The sequence below is a fragment of the Colletotrichum aenigma genome, assembly GCF_013390185.1.
Source record: "Colletotrichum aenigma strain Cg56 chromosome Unknown KSG_Cg56_contig10, whole genome shotgun sequence".
Classification (NCBI taxonomy): Eukaryota; Fungi; Ascomycota; class Sordariomycetes; order Glomerellales; family Glomerellaceae; genus Colletotrichum; species Colletotrichum aenigma.
Genome location: NW_023500916.1, coordinates 72627 through 94535, shown reverse-complemented (window position 1 = coordinate 94535; position 21909 = coordinate 72627). Strand labels below are relative to the sequence as shown.

The window sequence follows — 21909 nt, the reverse complement described above, 5'->3', positions numbered from 1 at the left end:
GAAGTTACTCGACCCACTGCATTGTATTTACAAAGCTCTGGGGGGAATTCACGCACCTTGCCCGATCAAGGTTGATCAAATACTAGTGAGCAGCTTTTGGAGGCCGAGCATATGCATTGCAGATCGATACGCGTCGGCAAGTCTGCGCGTCTTTCTATGCGGCGACGCTGCCCACCAGAATATCCCAACGGGGGGATATGGCATGAACACAGCAGTTGGCGATTGTTTCGACCTGGGTTGGAAGCTTGCTGCCGTCATCCGAGGATGGGGCGGCGAGTCCCTCTTGAGATCATACGAAGCTGAGCGGAAGCCCGTAGCGCGCACTAACATCGAACGTTCCGGGGTTCATCACCAGGTTCACCAGGACTACGTGAGATGGGTGTCTCAAATTAGTGCCCGGGGTGCCACCCCTGATTTGGAAGTTAGAAGCGCTCTTCGCCAGCAGATTTTTGATCACATCAATTCTCACGATGGGGAAAACAAAGATCACGGTATTGAGCTTGGGTACCGGTACAATGATTCTCCAGTGATCATTCCGGAAACGGCGACGACGGAGCCCGAATGGAATGCTCGGCAATATGTTCCCTCAACTTGGCCAGGTGCTCGGGCTCCCCACGTCTTCCTCTCAGACGGAGAAACAAGCACACATGATCTCTTCGGGCCCAATTTCACACTGTTTGACTTTTCTCGAGATGGGGTCTGGCTAGCTAGGTTCTCAGGCTTGTACGATGCTCTCAGCATCCCGCTCAAAACGGTGCGACTCTCTGAGGAGGAGCATGTACACAAGATTTGGCAGAGAGAAGCGGTGCTAATTCGTCCAGATGGCCATGTTGCCTGGAGATCGCCCGAAGGCAGCGACCAAGTGGACATAGGAAAGGTCTTGAGAGTTGTTTCAGGCCATGCAGAGCCTGGATCGCAGCTGCCTTCTTCGAAGATTTAATGACAAGACATCCTCACTTGCTTATCATATTATTTGTCTAGAATTCGATTGCTCACAGTGTTGAAGGTTGATATATGGATATTGACCCCGCTGTCGTCCCATCGATGCATCCAGTCCCCTAGAAGTTTAAATTCAGTTCGCGTTTACAGATTTCACAGTTGTCTGAGGCCTTTCACCATTCACTTCGTATCTCAACCTACCTTGGTGTCAGATACTGGGCTATGTAACAGCCTCTGTATTTCATCACGATATTTCCGTTACGCCTCAATCCCCAAGTCTGGGACGGTTGCATAAGATGGATACCATGCATAAGTCTGGACCGCTCGGTATAATCTTACATAAGCTCCGATCTGTCTCACTCGTCACCCCGCATTAGCGACGTCGCGCTGGTAGCGTCAGTGAGGTCTTCTTTTGCTCATGCTCGGTGTCGCACAACTGGTGGCTGTTCGCAATCGCAAAAGACACGCCTGCTTGGGGAGCTGCTTGCTCTTCCAACGTGTTGAGATATATTTGCCGGCGCACCAACTCAGAAAACCAATTCCCCTACACTACCACCCCTCGGAATCTCCCCGCCCGCGGACTTGCCTAAGCGCTGTCGTGTCACCAGCTATGACCAGCATCAACGTACGACTCCCACCCGGCGTAATCCGCCTCTATTTCCTCTGCTTTTATTTTGGGATTGGAGCTTCAGTATGGGGGTGAGTCTGACCTCTTTTTGTATCCCTGCTACGAAGTCGCGGTGGTCCAAGACACAAGTGCTAAGAACCCTATGTGTTCGTCTTCTTCCGTGGCTGTGTTGACGCGTGATGACGAGCCAAGTTTTGACCGTCAGAGGAGGATTATCGCAACATAAAACTACAGTGCGTAACTAACGCTGTTGACCAGATACAACATTGGGATATTATCATCTATCCTCGTCCATCCTGGGTGGAGGGAAGCCCTGGGCGACCCATCAAGACCGGTAATAGGTGCTATTGTCAGCGTTTATTATATTGGCACCTTAATCAGCTATGCTCTCATCTCTCATCCCATCAATGACTGGCTTGGACGGCGCTATGCTGCTCTGGCCGGAACTGGTTTTGTTTGTCTCGGAGCCTTACTGCAAGCGACGAGCGGTGGTTCGACGGCGGGAGGCACCATGATTTCCGGCAGACTTTTCAGCGGACTTGGCGTTGCAATTGTTTCGACTTCAGTTCCTTTATATCAAGCGTAAGCTCAACCGTAAATGAAGTGTTTGTGTACAGTGGTTGATCAGACCCAGGGAAATCTCACCAGCTAAGAAAAGGGGACATTTCGTGACGATGAACCATGTTGGTTTCATCGCCGGAATGGCCATTGGACTTTGGTGCGTCTTACTTCAGGTCTAACAAGCATGATACTGATACCTCAAAGGGTTGGCTACGGCATGCGGTTCTGGCAAACCGATTCAGGCCATTACTATGGCTGGCGGTTATCTATAATGTTGGAGATTATCCCCGCCTTCGTATTTGGATTCGGACTGCCTTGGATCCCCGAGACGTAAGTCTAACCAACCCCAGACTTGATTCACGTATGGTGCTAACCTTACTTCTGTGCAGTCCGCGATGGCTCGTTGAGCACAACCAAAAAGACCGTGCTCGCTCGACCTTGAGGAGACTTCGAGAAGGCATCTATTCCGAGGACCAAATCGAGGACGAGTTTGCTGCGATCTCTAAAGATGTCGACGAGTACCACAGATCTGGCAGAAACTGGCTCTCTCTGTTCAAGGAGAAGGCTCTTTTCTCCCGTCTGTGGCGCGCAACGTTATTGCAGTTCATGAGCCAAGCTTGCGGGGCATCGGCTATGAAGTATTATCTGCCATTCCTTCTAGAGAGCCTAGGCATTTTCACTCATGCAGCTCTCATGATTGGGGCTATTGAAATGACTGTGAAAATAGCATTTACTGTGCTTGAAATGTTCATCATTGATAGGTTTGGTCGAAGGAACTGCTTGGTTGCGGGCTGTATCGTGATGGCCATCTCGATGCTGGTAAGTGCGGTCCTGATCTCAAGACGTGCTGTAACGTCATTGCTGATGCTCTACGAAATCACAGATCAACGGCGCCTTACCGCTTGCGTACCAAGATAACAAAGTCGCAAATATCGTCTGCATCATCTTCATTTTCATTTACGCGACGGGATTTAGTCTCGGCTTTGGGCCTACAGTCTGGGTTTACAACACTGAGGTAAGTTTCTCGTGTTCATTGGCTGGCCAATTGCTAAATCGAGACTTCAGATCTTTCCCACCGCTGTTAGGGCCCGAGGCCTCAACTTTGCCTCAGTTGGCAGTGCCGTAGCGTCCATGATCGTCAACGAGATTTGGCCCATCGGTCTAGCCAAGTTACATAGCAAAGTGTATTTCATCTTCATGGCTGTGAACATTGTCTGGATTCCGGTATGTAATTTTGAAAACTCTTCTTACTTCCTCGTGTATCTGACGAAGAGCACTTGTACAGGTTCTTTCCGCGTTCTTTCCGGAAACCAAGGGCAGGGAGCTTGAAGATATGGATGCCCTTTTCGGGAGTGTGGCTAAGCAGGTGTCAGATGCGGAAGATGGTAAGCGAAAATTGTAGCAACATCCTAGATTGACAAACTGACTGGTCCTTCTAGAGTCCGCAGGCCGATTACTTGCCGATGAGGAGCTATTTCGCAATTCAGAAGAGACACCCCCATCCCGCGCGCGGGATCCGGACCGTGATCTCAGCCTCATACAATGATGGTACCACTCAGATGAACTACCAACAATGGTCCTCGATGAAGAGACTAATCAGTCTGAATGGAGTGCCGTTTTCAGGGCTGTGAAAGCCAAGGGTTTTTGATGAACTTTTGAGACCATGTATCACGAGGCTTCACAGTAGGGGGGAAAAGTAAAAGGAACAGCCACGGGTGCATTGAAATGGATAGTATAGCAAGCTCCGACAGGAGAGCAATGTATTTTGAAATCGAGTAGAATGCAGATATTCAACCTTTCTTCCGTTCAATATCAAGCGTATGTAATATTGAATACATTAGGCTGGGAATCATATCTCACGGAGCTCTTAGACATCATTGTTGACTCTGATGCCGTGGGATCCGCATGGTGGTATCTTGTGTGAATATGATCTTGCTAATGGAATTTATCAACGGCTCGTATGCACAGCGACCCTGTCTCATCCTCCTCCCTGTTAACGTCAGCTAGTTCTTAATTGTCGTATGTGTGGAGGGTACCTAAAGAAGGACATTTTTCGGCGAACATATCGTCCCCGCAAGGTCCACAAACGATGCGGACCAACTTCGACTTACCCCGATGACCACCGGAGATAGTGGGTATTCTTCGCGGGGTCTTTTCCGATTCCCGTTGTCAAACCCACTCATCCCGTCATTTTGGTACACAAAGGGCCTTTTGGAGATGGCAGATGCAGGCAGACCGAGTTTACTGGCCCTTCCGTGTTGGCAGCATGCCTCGGCCCCCAGCTATGATCCCGGATATGCAGACCCGGTGCAACGCCGCGCTTCGCCAAGTCTGCACTATTCTTCAGCCAAATAAGTTGACTCCAGACTGCAAACCATCGGAGTGGTTCCACTTTCATTGGTCATTGCAGAAAGTAGTGCAAAGGCCATAAGTCTTAAAAGCATGAAGAGGCCTCTTTCACTTTTTCTGCTCCGCTTCCACCTTCGACCGACGGGTATATCTTACCGTGTTCCTTCACCCTCCACTCCGACAGTCACTGTCTAAGTTCAAATTCGAAACAGCCAAAAGTATCACACACATGTCATCATATGACTCTAAAGAAGAAGTCCTCAGAACTGGGGCAACTGAGCATGTCTCATCCGGTTCTTCATTGGGATTTTGCTGACTTCGATCTACTCCAGTCCTCTGTTTGAGAAGGTAAATCCATTCACACCCCCTAGTTTGTCCCACGAATGATTTCTGTGACTAACAATGATCACTAGCTTCTCAAACAAGGTGGAGAGGATGTAGTGGCCATGCTAAACTCAATTCATTCCGCTATGGTGATGCATGCCGATGCTGCACGCCAGCCCATTCCGGGAACCGCAGATACCGAATTTGAATTCGAGTTCAAGATTCCTACAAGGGACGGCTTCGAAAATCCGACGAGAGTTTTTAGACCACAGTCGCAAGTTCCAGATCGACCAACAGTGATTCTCATTCATGGGGGTGGCTTCACCATTGGCCACCCAACCCATGTAGGTCACTACGCCAGAGCCATAGCAAAGCTGTTTGGAACAACCGTCATCAGCATCACCCACAGGTTCACCCCTCAAGTCAAGTTTCCAACGCCCTCAAACGATGTTTGGGACTCTCTGGAGTGGATATTCTCCGCAAAAGACACAGCCAATGCCCCCTTGGGTGATTATACCAAGTCGAGCTTCGTCATTGGCGGGGTGTCCGCTGGTGCCAACCTATCAGCGGTGACAGCCCAGAAATGGGTCTCTGCAAAGCAAACTCCTAAGCTGATTGGAGTCTGGCTGGCCATCCCTTGGGTTCTGGAGCCAGAAATTTTGCCGGAGCAGCACGCCGAGCTATGGCTTTCAAGGCAGCAGAACGCCGACACACTGATCATCAACGCGGAGACTTTACGTGTCACTCGTGCTGCCTATCAGCCGGATGTCTTATCGCCCGACTTCTCTCCTTTTAACGACAGCAATAGACACAAAAATATGCCACCGGTCTACTTCCAAGTCTGCGGGCAAGACCCTCTACGAGATGACGGAATCATTTACGAGAAAGTGCTCAGAGATCACGGAGTGTCGACGAAAATTGACGTGTACCCCGGTGTTCCACATGGATTCGCAGATTTGCTGCCAGAGTTCGAGCTGTCTCAGAAATACTTGGTTGATTCTGTGAAGGGATTGGGATGGCTCTTTGATGTTGAGATTACAGATGCAGAGTTGGCGCAGGCTTTAGCACCATCCTCTTGAGCAAAGTGCCGCAATGTTTTGTCGTCTTCTCATCATCTGGGGGTTCGGAAAGCCGGACGTGGATTCTTCAGCTTGGTTGTTGTTCCTGTGTTATAACATTTGGTTCTAACCTCTGCTCAACGTAGTGCTACCTTTTACAAGATCAAATGTCTGCTGCTCTAGGTTCACACGCAAGAAGTTTCCTAGTCACAATGTCAAAGTTGGGATCACCACGCGAACAAAACTAAGACGCGACATAGAATAGTCTAGGAGGATGAGGATTGAGCTTATTTGAAAGTGACATTGAGTATTTGAGGCCCAGGTCTATTGCGGACTCCCCAACAAGAAAAGACTTCGAGTGAATCAGGGAAAAGAGGGCCACCAAGCAATTGTTGTGGCTGTTTAGTTCCTTGTCAGTCCTCGCTATTAAAGACGCCTGTCCCTGTTAGTGCGCTTTATTTGGCGAACATCCAGTGAGAATGGGCCGAGAAGTGCGTTATCCCACAGATATGAATGGCTGTTGCTCCAGCACGTAATATGGATCGTTGCTGGGTTGTTTGACTATGTGTGCCTCAATTGCTGTGTGAGTGATCAAGACGCCGATCATAGACTGTCCTGTTCTGCTGACTCCTCATTGCCGCCAGCTATCCGGACTCAATCCAACATCTCAATGTATCGGCCTCATCGGTGAGCAACCGCACTGAGCCACATTACGTATGGCTTGTAGTTGACGAGACATACAACACCACTGCCGTTCGAAAGCAACTTGGTGCCGTGAAGAATTTCAGTTCAATGTCTCACGACGGCCGACAAGTCCTGACCATCAGTAAGGAAAGCCTAGAGTTGACAATTGAAGAAGCTCGCGAGGGCTCTGCATGGCAGAAGTATTATTCTGACTCATCCCTGACATGGTTCTACGACCGAGTGAACAACTTCCGGCGACCTTACATGCCGATAGCCTTATGTCGCAACTGTCCGGCCGACCCCTCTTCAGACGATGGTACTGCCGATATTGTTTATGCAAGCCCGGAGCTGGCGAATGTGCTACGGGAAGCGAAGGCATCAACAGATGACGATATTGAGAGCTTCTTGGAGTCGTACATGAATCAAAGATCCATGCGACGCTCTACTTCTAGTCTCGCGTCATTTTTCACATTCAACTCCAAAAGTCAAGCTCCGCGTTTCGTTGTACGGGATAGCACTTTTGTCCGAGCTACAGGGGGTCAAGCAGACATGGAGTTGCAAGAGACACAGTCGAGACGCCGTCTCAACAGATAGAGTTCAGATCAAGAGATTTCCAGATAGATATATGATACCTAGGTACTTTGCTTAGAGGGAAAAAAAGTCAATTGGTTATGGGTATCTTGAATGCCTCTGTGGTACTCATAATGAACATTATCATGAAATGAGAGTCATATCCTTGCTTGTATGTTGACCCGTCTTTAACATTGGCGTATTTCCACTCATGGCAACTCGGCCACGTCTGGAATGTAATTCGCCGGAGACAACTCATATGAGTTCGCATGAGCTGCTTTATGATAGATCAACTCTGAATGCGATCTTTGGTACCTTGAATGTTTTTGTTCCATGAAGTCAGGCACAGAGCCAAGTGTGCTGTAGGGTTTTGCTTCAACCTTTGCAAGACCCTCTTCACCATCTGTATGCGACCTTTTCAGGGGAGGCTCCAGCTCCTTTGCATCCAGCACAGCATTTGGTCCCCAGAACGCGGACCCAAAAATGATTGCTGGATTCGATGACTCGCTCTGGGACCTTGAGCTTACTGACTTTGGTACCCCGGATCGATCGGCCGGCTTCCATAAGTCGATGGGTTCGGTTGAAGCTTGCCGCGGTTGGTATGGAAGAGAGTGTTTTGGGGTTGGAGCACGAGGGTGGGCAACTCGAGGAATGGTATAAATCGACGGGTTACCCGAAGCTATTCTGTCGAAGTCGTCATCGAGATTGAACGAGGTCTCGCTTGGCAATGTGTTCAGTGATAGTGTCGACATGGTCCCTAGATTTGTGAAGGTTGGAGAAGGCGGAATCAACGTTGGCGCCTCACTATCAAGCGTTGCATTCGACGGGTTGGGGTTTGAAAAGACGTGTATAGAATCAGGTGAGAACCATCGACCGGTTGGTGTCTCCAGTGTGGATTTCGTATTAGACCGAGCAGGAATAGTCTGCACGGGGAACACGCTTTCACCGGAGTTGACATGTCGCAAATTTGTCGAGGATCCTTCATCTCTAGTCGTTATGGAGTCTGGCTTGATTTCTCTCGACCGACGGAAGTACCCAGAGAACTTTGAATACCGGTTATGACCTTCTTTTTCCAACTCGCCGGGCTCGCTCGGCTGGTCGGCAAATGCAGGAAGAACCGGCTGGGACATTGCTGAGTCGCGGGCACTACGGATCGATGGGGTGGAAGACGACGAGGGGGCCAGCTGGCTCAGAGGATCGAACTCGGTGGTTCTTGTCGGCGGTGAAAGACCAAGAGTTGAAGCTGTTGATGAATACTCCAAGATACTATCGCGGGTCTGATTTCCGTGTTGAAATGAAAGCAGTCCAAGGTCGGCCGACGACGAGAATGCCGTGGGCCTGGCCTGTGAAATTGCTGGATGATAAATCGGGCCTTGGGGAACGGCTCGACTGGAAGTGTTTGGACGTGAAGTGTACGCTCCGGGAAATGAATCGAAAGGCGCCTCAAGTTCGCAGTATGGTTCATGGGCCGCTGTGGACGGATTGGCGGGGTTCGGAGCTGATGGATAGGTCAGGTGCTGAGGCGGATGGACGTGAGGAAAAGACACGGTCGACTTTGGCGCGGCGGATATTGGCGATGTCAGAATCGCTGCTTCAGATGAGAAGGATGATTTCTGATGTGAGTTCGTCCCTGCCGTTGATGAGAATTAGCAGCGACCTTAGATGATCACGGAAGCATTGCCAGCAAGCAAGCATAACTTGGGAAAAAGGTTGTGGCTAGCCATACCTGAGAACGCCATTTCTCCCATGAGGCCACCGAGAAGAGCGACATTGTCGAAGATTTCAGTTCCTTTCTTGATCTCAGTGGTGATAGCTGGCTTCTGTTGTTGTAGCTGCGGTGCGAGAAGCGCCGTTTGCCTCAAGAAGTTCAGCTCCGACAACACCGCTGCATGGTGTCTGCTGATCACAGGTTCCTGTGCTCTGAACTCTCTCGAATCGAATAAGACCCATCCGACACGGTTCTTGAAGGGAACCTTGCCGTTGTTGGCGTCAGGCCGGCACTTCTCGACAATCTGACACACCTCGATGAGGCCTTTGTCTGCGGCGGCGATGATTACGTTCACGCGGTTGAGTACGATGGGCGTCTTCTCAAGCAAGTGCAGGCATTCGTTCCGGATTTCGATCAGATGTTGAAGATCTCGATGGCATGTCTGTACGAGTTCAAGACTGCGGCGGACTTGAGATGGGACCTGGTCAACGTCGACACTGAAGAGAATGAGTTGGTAGGTCGCGTGGAGAGCAGACACGGAGCTGGTGATGGGATCCATGCCTAAAGCCCACGTTAGTAAGTGTCTACCGAAGAGAGTGGGAGTAATCGACGAGGCGCAATGACGAGGAAGCGGGGTATCTTACCGACTGGCTAGAAGAGAAGTATACCAGCAGCGAGCGACTGCTCTCCGTCAGGTGTTCTGGGGAACTGGAGAGCGTAAACGGGCAGGTAAATTGGCAAGATCAGAGCCTGTTTGTCATGGAGGGCGGAAGGCTTTGGCAACGGTCACTGGGGATCAAGACAAACTCAGTTCTCAGTTCTGAGCTATGAATAGCCAGCTGCGTGCCTGGGGAGACCGGACGAACGATGGGCGATGAGGTGGAACAGAATGGAAAGCCACGGCTGAACAGATGGTGGCGCACTGCACATAACTGTTGTGGGCTTGTCTCTCTCTTCGTACGGGCAGACACCAGTCTTGATCACTAAGGCATGGTTCGTAAAGTCATCACTCTCAAGAACTTTGATGATCAGAACTAAAAGTCCAGGGGGCAAATGCAACCCGCCCTTCTTCCTCCGGAGGATGCACCCTCTTCGGCTGGACTTATCGTCACTTACACGCATGGGGATCGCCAGTATTCGGCACCACGGAGGTCGTCAGGCTCTACACTATGCTAGGGCGCTCAGCAACGCCCATGCAGTAGGTAACAGGCTTCTTGGCGTGAGCCGATCCACTAGCTTGAGAGACTCAGCCGCTCTGCAGGGGGCTGAAAGGATCACGCACGCTTGACGCCGTTTCCAGTACGCCCCCACTGAACAAAAGAAAGCAAGCCTTCGATTGGAATTGAGGCTCCCGAGAAACCAATGAACTGAGATTAAGTTGTCGGCGGTGGGAACGGTTCGGGCTTGGGGACCGATAGGATCGTTGGTTGGGTTGAGAGTCGCTACAGCGCGGGTAGCCGCAGCCTGATTGTAGTGTAACCTTCATGGTTGTTCCCACGCGTGTAGGCAACAACGTTGGAGGTAGAGAGCAGGCTGGACGGACCTGGGAATTGACTGTGGTCTTGACTCCTCCCAAAGTCATCTAGTGAAATACCGATTTCGTAAAACTATCTTTCGTTTTTCGTCGGGGTGAGTATGATCTCCCAAGACCATGATGCGGCTTCATCTTGAAAACCCCGTCGGTGAAATAGACAAACGGAAGTTGAGCACAGTAGCTCCGAGGTCAGCGCTAGAAGGGCCGGTGCCTGCGGGTACGGAAACAAGCAATTTACTGCCTACCCCTGCCATGCAGTAAGCACTAGGTTTTCTATCGCACGCATCTCAGTTTCTTTCAGCAACGTCCTTCACCCCTGGTGTCCGCCAAAAGCAGGCTGGGCTTACGGTTGCTCGAGGGCGGCGATGGCGTGGCGGGTTCTGTGTCGTTCGTCCCTGGGACATCCGAATTGATTGCAGGGCGAGCCGTTCGTGATATTGAGGATGAATTATGGATCTTGTTACTATTCTGCTTTCAACTTCAAACCACACTGTCTGTCTCCTTCATGCCAATTTCCCTATTATCTTGGAAGATAGGCATGCCTTTCTCATCGGTTACGGCGAGGAACCTGTGTTACAACAGGTGCAACCACGCGACGAGGGGAGTTGTACATCTTGCCGTCCTTACTGGTGACCTTGTCCAGTCCCGGGCACACCACGACAGGTCGCACACCCGACGCACCTGCATCTTCGGTCTTGTAAGTGAAGCGCCAATCACTGGGCTGAGACACGATCTCGTAGCCGAGCTTCGTGCATTCCAGGATCACAGCCTGCAGATGGTCCAGCTGCTGACGCTGGCTCCCTTGATCCGCCGGAACGAAGTGACGGAGATATGCGTTGAGTGCGGTGGCGAGGCTCTGTGCTTTGGGAGATGCCTCCGACTCATTTGGAGAGAGGTGAATACGCTGACTGCGATTTGGGTGGAGGAGGAAAGCCGATAGACTTCGCCATTGTGAAAGCGCCAGTGTAGTTGCTTCAAAAAGTTAGCAGACGGTCATTGTCTTGAACGCCGAAGGGGAACTCGCCTTCCTCATCACCTCCACGCGACTCGACTGGTGGGATGGACTGGAGGAAAGACGCAATGGGTCCTGGCAGCATGGAGTAACGGCTCTTCGCCTTGAAGTCTATGCTTCCAAAGACCGCGAGAGAAACGACGTGTTGGAGGCCAGCCTGTCTAGTCTTCGGATCTATGCAGAGTGAAGCAATTTCTTCCGTGCTGAACTTGGATAGTTCTCCCAATCCCAAGTTTGAAAGACTGGGAGCGAGGGCGTGGGTATCGATTTGGACCGGGTTTGAATGGTAGTTGTTCTCGACATGTTGCTGGATAAGCTCCCCGAGAGATTGCAGTTCACCAGCCAACTCCTTGTCTGGCGTCGCGTCGAGAAGGAACTGGTTGATCTGGATGTTGTCGCTGTGGTTGGCGGGAGCTGAAGAAGCCAAGGCTTTGGACTCTGGGCCGACGATGATGTGCCCCGTGTCGGAACTCTGGGGCGAGTATCTTCCACTCTTCCGCTTCTTTCGTCCGAGAAGCAAGAAGGCGATGAGACCACCGATGATGACACCGGCTAGGAGACAACCTACGGAAGCACCGGCGATTGCGCCCGTCGATACTCCCGAAGACGACGATTTGTTTGTCGATGTGGGTGATGCTGAAGGTGTTCCCGGACCGGGCGTCTCACTCGCCACTTTCGGGCCTGGTGTCGTTGAAGCGCCGGTTGTTGGTGTAGCTGCTCCGGCTGTAGATGCTCCTGGGGAAGTAGCGTTCGACGATGTGCCTGCTCCATCCTGAGTGGACAGCGTTGCGGTAGTAATCGGAACGGTCGTGGGGGTAGGTAGGCCGTCTACGGATCCGTACACGGTCGAAAGTGTATATCCTGGTTGTAAAGACGAAGCCATGATGTCTGTTATTCGATCAAACAAACTTCAATAGCTTATGGTAGCGACGGAAAAGACCAGAGCAGAGATTGAAACTGCCTGTGATGGGAATGACCTGGAGAGATGTACTGAGAAAGGCTGGGCACTCCCAGCTCAAGTAAAGCCGACGAGAAGAATAGCCCGTTGTGGGAGCGAAGGATTTGCATATTGAGCTTCCATCCCTATGAACCACGCCCCCTCGGCCGCTCGCAAAATGGCGGCATCTGGAGAAACCCCGGTCTGCTCACTATTAGCCCAGCCGTATGCTACCTCGTGCTGACAGGCAGGGTCTGCATGTAGACACGGATGTCTGGCAAACGCATCTCCAGTTCCACAAAAAGCCACAAAAAGACGGCTGTGTTGCGGATGTGAAATTTGTTAGCTGCAGCCTGGTTCAAAAGCAGGGGGGAGGGTGTGGTGCGGCGGGACGCATTCGTGCCACTTCAACGCCTGGCGCGCCACGCTGAGCACAGAAACTGTCGCGAGGGAGTGAAAACATTCGCAGTCTTTGACCCTGTGCTTACTATTCCCAAACGGAATGATCGACGTGATAGCAAAAGATGGTGCCTAAAATGGCCTGCACAGCCTTGTCCAGCTTTGGGCGGCTCGATACTCATCGTTGCTTTTTGCCGTTGGCAACGGAAAGATGATGGCTTCCCAAGCGGGACGAGCTGAACTTGGAGGAACGCCGACCCCTGGCCCGATATCATTCTGCAGACTGCAGGTAAGCAACTCGCACGAGGCTGGCCGGCGGGGTTGTCTTAGGAAAGAGCTCCGAGGTAGCTGTTCTGCCAGCCTTCTCCCCCCGACACACCCTTTTCAAGCACGAGACGATAGAAATCTGGAACTGCCAGATGACTTTGTGATCTTGACGCCCTCAAGACGTGGGTCTGCTGTCCTTGCCCGACAGAAGAGAATCGCGTTGAATGCAATCGACACTTGTCAATCACCATGAGCGAGAAACCGGATGTATTGGTCTCAGTTGACCTTGGCACCACCTTCACAGGTAAGGTATTCTCACAATGCGCTACTTCGCGCACAGAGAATAACAAGAAATAACAGGTGTGGCCTGGATGACACCCAGAACGCCAATCCAAGTCATCAACGACTGGCCTGGCAGCGGCGACCGAGGCGAGCGCAAGGTCCCGACAGTCCTGACGTACAACGCTGACGGCAGCCTCTCAAAATGGGGCTTCATGTGTGCCGACGAGGAGGAGAACAAGCTGCGGCGCGAGTTCTTCAAGATCTTCATCGATGAGGATACCCTGGAGGCGTGGCAGCAGCGCGGACTTCCCAACGCGCCGCGGAACGTCGCCGAGGCGGAGAAGCTGGTGACCGACTTTCTCAAAGAACTGTACGCCCACGTGAAGGAGTCAATCGAGACGCAGGTTGGGAGGCAGCACACTGGTGGCTGGACGGACATGGCCGTGACGTTCCTCTTCAGTGTGCCGACGACGTGGACCAAGATGGAGACTATCAACGCGTTCAAGAGCATCATCCACGACGCTGGATTTGGCGCGGAAGGGTCGCGGCACTTTGCGCAAGTCGACTTGACGGAGGCAGAGGCTGCTGCGGTGGCGACCCTGAAGACGAGCGCCGTCAACTTTCACATGGGGAGCTTGTTTCTTACCGTTGACGCTGGCGGTGGCACGACTGATCTCGCGGTGATGCAGATCACATCAACTGACCCGCAGTATCCCCAGATGTCGCAAATATCGGAGGTCAAGGGCGTGGGCATTGGGGCGTCGTTGATTGATGTTGCGTTTATCCATCTTGTCAACCAGCGGTTGTCTGCGTTTCCGGACGTCCAGCGTTTTCTTCCCCGCGACTTCGCATTCAGGATGTCGAGGAGTCACCACTTCAAAACGGTGAAGCACAAGTTCGGGGAAAGGGCGTATATGCAACCTGTGTTCAAGATGCAGCTGGAAGGGGTATCGCATGATTTCAACCACCCCGGCTTGAGGATCGTGGACGGGAGAATGTTGTTTACCATGTGAGTGGGAGGTGCAATGAAGTTGGCCGTACGAGGTTGGCTGACAGGCGACAGGCAAGAGATCCAGGCGCTGTTTGATGTCCAAATTGAGGGCATAATGCGCTGTATCAGGGAGCAGCTCGACAGGCTCATCCAGAAGCAGCAGCCGCAAGCCATCGTATGAGATACTCCGTACCCATTGGACAAGAAGAAGACTGACAACGTCAGGAATACATGGTATTATCGGGAGGGCTGGGCGGCTCAGCATATGTACGGGACAATCTGCAACACCAGTTCCAGAGTTACTCGCACCAAAATGCAGAAAAGGTCGCGGTGATTCCGTGCCAGGATCCCCAGCTGGTGGTGGTTCGCGGCCTGCTCCTCGACCACCAGCAGAAGATGGAAACCGGGCGACTCTCGGTGTTGGCGACGCGGATTGCAAGAGCGAGCTATGGCGTGGTCATCAAAGAGGTGTATTCGCCCCAGATGCATTTCAACGAGGACATCCAGAATGACGCGTTCGACCCGAAGAAGAAGTGGGCCGTCAACCAGATTCGATGGCTCATTAGGAAGGTAAGTCTCAAGGTTTGGTAATGAGAGTCTGGCTGCTGACGACGACATAGGGCGACATTGTCGATCCAAATGCGCCACTCGTACATTCGCTGGCGATTTCCCTGGGCGCCGGAGACACGCAGAGATCATGGGACGCGAACATTGTGATTTCTCACAACGAGCCAACCTTTCTCCCGAGAAGCTTGAAGCACGGTAAGTCAACACACAGATGGCGACAGCGACTGCGGAAGGACTCGGGCAGTGACTGACGTCTTTGACCAGCGGGAGCAACGAAGCTATGCGACGTCAAGAGCAACTTGACCGGAGTCCAGCAAAACCAACTCGTCCTCAAACACAAACGTGGAAGCTGCTTCTCCAAGGGGACGACATATTACATTTTAAACTTTGACGTGCGGGTGATAATTGCGCCGGCCGATATCCGATTCGAGCTGTGGTTCGGCGGACAGAAGTTCTCAGGGAATCACGAGCCGATTGCCGTGACCTGGGATGAAGACGGAGTAAAGGCTGGCGGAAGCTGATCGACAGTCGAGGGAAACAAGCTCGCATGTGTGGATATCGCTAGCTGGTATTAGTGTCGTTCACTGGCATGGAAGGCCGATAAGCGATGGGCGATGATCCGGGCCAGGCGACGGAGCAAGACAGGGAGGGAGGGGTCGGCGGTGAGGTAGTGCATTGCAGATACTGAGGCCAGCCGTTGAACTTGCAGATGGCCAAACGTGGGGTGCAGATGGCGTTTTGACGTTCACCGCCGAGGGCATGGTGGGATGAGTGTCTCGAAATATCACGCGACAGCGTCATCGGCTTGGTTACAAAGATAAGCCGACAGGCGGCTAGGGCTTGACGGAGCGCAGAGGGTGTGTGGTTGCGGGCATGAGACACCTCCAGGAGATGCAGGGACACACAGGGACACATTTGAAGATGAGAGGCATGATGTTTGGTTATATCAGCGGTTGAATGGAGCATCGAGGGGCATTTGATGGGCAGTTACATACGTAGCAATGGCAGTAGAATCCTGACATGCTCATGTGAGAGCCTTCTCCTGAATGTGTAAAGTCGAAATTGGTCGGACAGGCCCATGATGAATGAGTAAGCAGGCTCTGCAGTAACATGATGTATGAATGACAGGGCGGAGAAGCGAGAGATGTGTGGTGTGGTGCAATAGGAGATGGATGGTGTCTAGCCAGGCTGGGCAGGGCAGGGCAGGGCCTGTCTCTGTGAGGGTGCCAAGCGTAATGCTTGGGCCGGCAGTGGTTGACACGTGGATGGGCGGCGATCGAATGGCAGTGGAATGGGATTCTGGAACCTTGGGACCTGGATCAATTTGGGACGTTGGGTGCAGCGCAGCAGGCGCTCAAGCCCGTGAGGCATCATGGCTCTGCAGGACGAGTTGCGACGGAGGGTGTGCATGAAAGGACCGACGGCGTGGATGCATGGAAGATGGTTGAAGTGGAAGTCCCGAGAGGGTTTTGGGGGCGATTTGCGGCTTTAGAGGAGCATTAGGCGGCAAGGGGCCGCGGAGGGTGAGATGAGACAGGAGGAGGACGTGCTTCGGGGTATTGTGGGTGTGGATGGGGGATGGTATCCATGTGGGATGAGTTGAGTTGAGTGAGGGAATGAGAGCTGATAGGGGTTCGAGACAAACAAGAAGAATTAAGGAAAGCCAGCGGTCTGGAGCAGCTAATAAATTGTGGGAGGCTTGCTGACGGCTGGTTGGTTGAATGCGGGAAGGCCGGGACGACCGGAAGCAGCATCTTGGGCTTCACGATGAGTGAGGCCTGAGATGGGAGAAAACTGAAGTCTTTGATGGTGGTGTTGTACGTTGAGGCGGCCCTAGGTAGTAACCAAGGCTGGGACTTGGGATGAGGTACCGACAGGCGATGGAGTGAAGTTCCAATGCCCCTCATGGCACTTCACCAACTCACTAACAACTTGCCTACCGCCGTAGGTCCCCGAGGCTAAGGTAACCAAGCTAACAGTCAGATGCAGCCACAGGACGCCATCCAAAGGCTAAGAGCATCAAGCGCCGTGCCTCAGGTTGTGATTCACAACTAGGGAAGATGAGCTGGATGTCCAGCGTCGATTGGCAGAGGTGCGGTTGCAGTGAAGCCACAAGGAAAGGTGCGAATACAAATAATGCCTCACGATATCAGCAGCTCAGTGTGTGAACGGATAGCGAGCAACCTGGAAGTGAAGGTGAGAGAGCATTGACAGCGCGCAGGTCCGGTCGGGCAGTGACCGTGGCAGTCCTGCGTACTGCGGGATCATGTAGGTACCGTTCTGCGGGGGGAAGGCGTGGAGGGGTACCTCCGCACACGGTGAGAACAGCTCGGGGAAGGTGGAAGGCGGAAGGTGCAGACTGAGGTGCAGTGTGAGGATGTGGAGGGGAGGGGTCCCGCCTGGCCCCACCTTCCACGCCAGCCTCTCGCCCCCTCAGTACCTACCTACCTTAGTAAGTAAGGTAGGTACCTACCTCTACCTGTCCAGTGTCCCCTCCTCATCCCAGCTGCCTGCCGTTCTGATGCAGGTGCAACAGGAGCAGTGATGCAGACGGGAGCAGTGAGGCAGTACGTACCGACCCCAGGGCACCTTCCCGTTGTCTTGAGCAAGAGCGGAACGTCTACACTCAGTCACAGCCCCGGGCAGCAATGACATGGAGAATCAATCTGAGCGCTTTCCATCCCCGATAATCTAACAAAAGGTAGACTTCAGTCAGGGCCTTAACTGAAAGGAAGAGAGAGAAGTGCTATGCTGAACGAACCGCAGAGCCCACGTCGCATGTTCAGCTGCCCAGAGTCCCAGACCAGCCCGGGCCGGTCCTGCCAGCGATTTCGGTCCAGACTGTGGCCCTTTCCGCATCCACCAGGGCCCATGTACCGTCTGGCTGTGACAAAGTACCCGTGCCGCCAGAGCCATACTGGAGCCCACCCTCCTCTGGCAAGAGTACATCGAGAGACATGGCCCTTCCTGCCCAAGGTAGAGCACTGTTCGGTTCGCTCCTCTCTGGAAAGCACCACCTCACCCCGACGTCTGGATGTACCTGACCTACCTGACCTACCTGACATCAGATCCGGATTTCCTCTTGGGCCCCTCCTGCCTTGATTCTTGACAATTCTTTTTTTATGGTTGTTGATCTTTTGCTGCTCGCCTCCTGTCACCTCCACAATCACGTCGTCCCTCTCTGCAGACGTCACATCGACTTGGCGACGTCGTCACTGCACCAACCCAACCCAAAACCCAAACCCACGCGACATAGAAGCAATCGCAGAAGCAGCCGCAGAAGCAGAAGCAGAAGCAGAAGCAGAACAGAAGCTGTCTATCAGAGTTTGTCCGCCCAGCGCACCAGCCACGCACGTACGACAACAACCGCCGCACCGCCCGCAGGTCTGGTGCTGTCTTCCACTGGCCTCCACGGCCTCCACCCCGTCCGTCAGGCCCCTTCACAAGCACAAGCACAAGCACAAGCTTCCCCGACCCGACAAGCCCGACCTTCTTTTTCTTGTCGTCTCCATCAATCAATCACTCACTCCTCCAAACCCCTGCTCCGCCGGCCGTTGCGCTGTATCCGTACAGATACTCACTGCACATACCTTACCTCACTGCATTGCACAGCCAACCTCTGCTGCAACCTGCTGAGCATCCGTCATTCATCATTCGCGCATCAACAACATTTCTTACCACCTTACCCGCCTCCCACCATTGCCGCCCCCCCCCCCCCCCCCCCCCCCCCGTTACCACCGCAGCAACGCAACCAGCACATCGCATTTCAACACTGCACCGCGCCCAGTTCTGGCGACGCACATCATCCGTCCCATCCGCCACATCCTCAACTCGACCTACCTGCCGCTTGACTTGACAATGCCCGCACTCCTTCTCGCCCTCGTCTGAAGGATGCATTGTTGACTCGACCCATCAACCCCCCCTCATCCACCACCGCGGCGGCAATTTCCCAGCAACCCATCCCCCACGAACAAGCTATCGATCGACCTACCTTTCTGACCCCGATTCGACCGACGACGACAACGACAACACGTTCACCTCCATTGTCCGTCCCTCCGACCGAGCCGATCCTTCTTACCGTCTATATTCCCGGTATCTCCCGTCCATACATCTTGTGTTGAGTCGACAGTCATTCTCGCCGCCATTGCCGCCACTCCTTCAGCCGCAACCCAGCTTCTGCTGCTGCTGCTGCTGCTGCTGTTGCTTATCGCCACGACCCAACAGACCGTGGTCAACCCCGACGGATTCACAGCAAAGCCACATATTGTACATCACTAGCAATAGCCATGGGAAATTCAAGTACCAAGGAGTCTCGTGCGTCCGATCCGGCGACCGACTACCGTCAAACCCAGGCCGCCTACCTCAACCCTTCCTCCTCTCGCGATGCACACACCGACCGCCCTAGTTCGCGGAGACAAAGCCGCTTCAGCCGCGCTGACCTCAACTTATTGGGTCTCGGAGCTGCCGGATCTTCAAATGCGGGAGGCAGAGAAGATGCCCCGTATGAGCGCAGGGAGACCAGGCAAGAGCGAGAGGCTCGTCGCTTGGAGAGGGAGCGCGTTGCCAGAGAAAAGGAAAGAGAACGCAGCATGAGGGAGGAACATGTCGACGGCGGCTACCTCGTCACTCTCGGTACCTACACTGGCCCCGAGGACTTCAGCAAGCCCATTGTCCGCCAGCTGCAGGTAAGCGTTCCTGCCAGAACACCCGTGTTTTCGGCACTACTGACATGCATGCGTTACAGCTTGAGAGACGCCTCGCCCCATTCTGGAGAGGCCTCAACGACTATTCAGACAACTGGACCGAATACCAGCTCATCTGTGCTGGACGTGGCCTAGACATTCCTGCCGCAGATGAGCAGCCTCCTCCCGAGTTCATCCCCAAGGCGAACACCCCCGCTTCACCAACCGACTCCTCCCAGAACCTTGCGAACCTGACCGTCCCCATGGGCCCCCGCTCATTATCCGTCGGCTCAGATCGCAGCGGTTCCGGCCCGGCCTCTGGAGTAACCTCGCCCAACGCGGCTCAGCAGCAGTCGCGCAGCATCAAGCCGCGGGCAAAGGCCATTGCCGCAGCTCTCAGTGGAGGTTCCCGCAACAGCTCCGCCACCGAAGTCGCACCTCGCGAGATACAACTGCCCAACGACCCTTTCGTCAACGGCCAACCTCTCGAGGTCTTCCTCTACAAGGACGCTACCGAATGCCCCATTTGCTTCCTCACATATCCCCCGTATCTGAACCGCACACGCTGTTGTGACCAACCGATCTGCAGCGAGTGTTTCGTGCAGATCAAGCGCGCGGACCCCCACTATCCCGAGCACCACGGAGAGCCCAACGAGCAGCCGCCGACGAACCCCGAAGAGTCCCCCGAAATGCTCATCTCCGAGCCCGCGCAGTGCCCCTACTGCCAGCAGACGGAGTTTGGCGTCACCTACGATGCCCCTCCATTCCGCCGCGGTCTTTCATATGCCATCTCGGGATACCCATCGCAGGGCACAGCCATGTCGTCTCAAAGCTCTCTGAACTCTACGCTCTCGCCCACCTCGCCGACTACAGCTAGCAGGCGCAGAGCACAGAGTTTGTCCGCCAACGCACCGAACGTCATCACCACCGATCGCGTTCGTCCAGATTGGTCTACAAAGCTGGCTGCGCAACGAGCGCACCAAGCTCGCAGGGCGGCTGCGGCGACTGCCCTGCATACCGCTGCCTTTCTCATGGGTAACAACGAACAGCAGCGCGGCTTTGCCTTCACCAGGCCAGGCAGATTCAGCCGACGCAACACGGGTAACCACACCCCCTCTGGGCCTTCTAACGCTCAGGCCGAAGGAAGCCCGAATCGCAATGTCGAAAATGAACCCGCTCAAACGGGACCTGAGCCAGGACCGCGGGGTTCTTCGGGGCGGGGACCACTTAATAACAGGCGCAGCAGAATGGAAGAATTGGAGGATATGATGTTCATGGAGGCTGTGCGCTTAAGTTTGGCAGCGGAGGAGGAGAGAAAACGAAAGCAAGAGAAGGCGGACCGCAAGGAAGCCAAGAAGAAGGAGAAGGAGGAGCGCAAGGCTCTCAAGAAGCAGGACCGCCAAAGCGTGTACGGCCCTGGACAGAGCTCTGCTAGTGGTAGTAGCTTGTCCCTTGGTCTCGGGCGACGACGCGGAAACAGCACGACCAGCAACCTCCGGGTGGAGGCAACAGTCCAAGGAGCCCAGTCCACTTCCGCGGCCGGAAGCGCCGAGACATCCCCCGTGGCAGCATCCACCAGCCCCAGTCCAGGTCCTACCTCGGCCCCCAACACCAAAGGCAAGGCAGTGGAGCGGCCACCCGTCGAGACGCAGTCATCCGAGAGCAGCTTCCAGAGTACCTCATCAACGCCCTCGCTCCCAATTCCCGCACCTAGTCGTGGCCCTTCTCATCTTAGGCAGATGAGCAATGCGTCGTCGATTTCGTCGTCGCTTGCTGATAGCCACAACGGGAGCTACACAAACCCGGCATACCTTGACCCTCGCGCTAGCGAGCTAAGCGTCGGGGACGAAGGTGACCGGGACAACACGGAGCCTCTGTACAACTTCAGGAGCTTGGCAGAGATGGTCGGAGTTGATATCGAGAACGGCGAGGCCAACCAGACGGAGGAGGGAGCTGTCGCCGGCGAGGGACAGAGCGCTGCATCGAAAAAGAAGAAGGCCGAGGCTGAGGACGAAGCGGAGGCCGAGCAAATTGAAGATGCGCACACGGAGCAGCCGGTGCAGACCAACGCTGGCACCCTGAAGCCACCGCCGACGATTCCCGAGGAGCCCAGAAACTCAATCAGCGGAGACGAAGTTTCCTCCGGCAATGAGCCATCGACTCCCGAGGTGATGATCACGCCAGTTACTCCCGCCCCTGCAACAGAAGAAGATAACGAGACGAAGAGGCTTGGGCATGAGAACGTGGTGGAACGTTCATCGGAGATTACGCAGTGAGGGAATGGAAATGACGACCATGAGGAACGTACCCGATACGAGTCGCTCAACGGCAGCATCTTGGTATGGCGAGGTGGCGGGCACTTTTGCATACACTCGGAGGTTGGGAAACTGAGAACACTAAAGGCGTAAAGCGTGATT

General features: G+C 53.7%; 5 protein-coding genes across 5 annotated transcripts; 4 read left to right on the top strand and 1 right to left on the bottom strand.

The window, feature by feature from the left end:
- Window positions 1–2241: 2241 nt before the first annotated feature.
- On the top strand, window positions 2242–3674 carry qa-y-2 (Quinate permease; the record flags this gene model as incomplete). Its single annotated transcript, XM_037329115.1, has 7 exons — window positions 2242–2285; window positions 2333–2458; window positions 2518–2947; window positions 3012–3143; window positions 3194–3352; window positions 3414–3513; window positions 3568–3674. The coding sequence occupies 7 exons, from the start codon at window positions 2242–2244 to the stop codon at window positions 3672–3674; spliced, it is 1098 nt and encodes a 365-aa protein (XP_037172390.1).
- Window positions 3675–4947: 1273 nt separating this feature from the next.
- On the top strand, window positions 4948–5880 carry CGCA056_v013872 (AB hydrolase superfamily protein; the record flags this gene model as incomplete). Its single annotated transcript, XM_037329114.1, has 1 exon — window positions 4948–5880. The coding sequence occupies one exon, from the start codon at window positions 4948–4950 to the stop codon at window positions 5878–5880; it is 933 nt and encodes a 310-aa protein (XP_037171673.1).
- A 2891-nt stretch (window positions 5881–8771) lies between these two features.
- On the bottom strand, window positions 8772–12250 carry CGCA056_v013871 (uncharacterized protein; the record flags this gene model as incomplete). The annotated part of the gene is made up of 3 exons (XM_037329113.1): window positions 8772–9382; window positions 11037–11327; window positions 11392–12250. 3 exons carry the CDS (start codon window positions 12248–12250, stop codon window positions 8772–8774), a joined length of 1761 nt encoding a protein of 586 aa, XP_037171674.1.
- Window positions 12251–13219: 969 nt separating this feature from the next.
- On the top strand, window positions 13220–15331 carry CGCA056_v013870 (uncharacterized protein; the record flags this gene model as incomplete). Its single annotated transcript, XM_037329112.1, has 6 exons — window positions 13220–13274; window positions 13331–14261; window positions 14316–14418; window positions 14469–14813; window positions 14864–15005; window positions 15075–15331. 6 exons carry the CDS (start codon window positions 13220–13222, stop codon window positions 15329–15331), a joined length of 1833 nt encoding a protein of 610 aa, XP_037172391.1.
- A 3765-nt stretch (window positions 15332–19096) lies between these two features.
- On the top strand, window positions 19097–21768 carry SIP5 (the record flags this gene model as incomplete). Its single annotated transcript, XM_037329111.1, has 2 exons — window positions 19097–19495; window positions 19555–21768. 2 exons carry the CDS (start codon window positions 19097–19099, stop codon window positions 21766–21768), a joined length of 2613 nt encoding a protein of 870 aa, XP_037171495.1.
- Window positions 21769–21909: the final 141 nt, after the last annotated feature.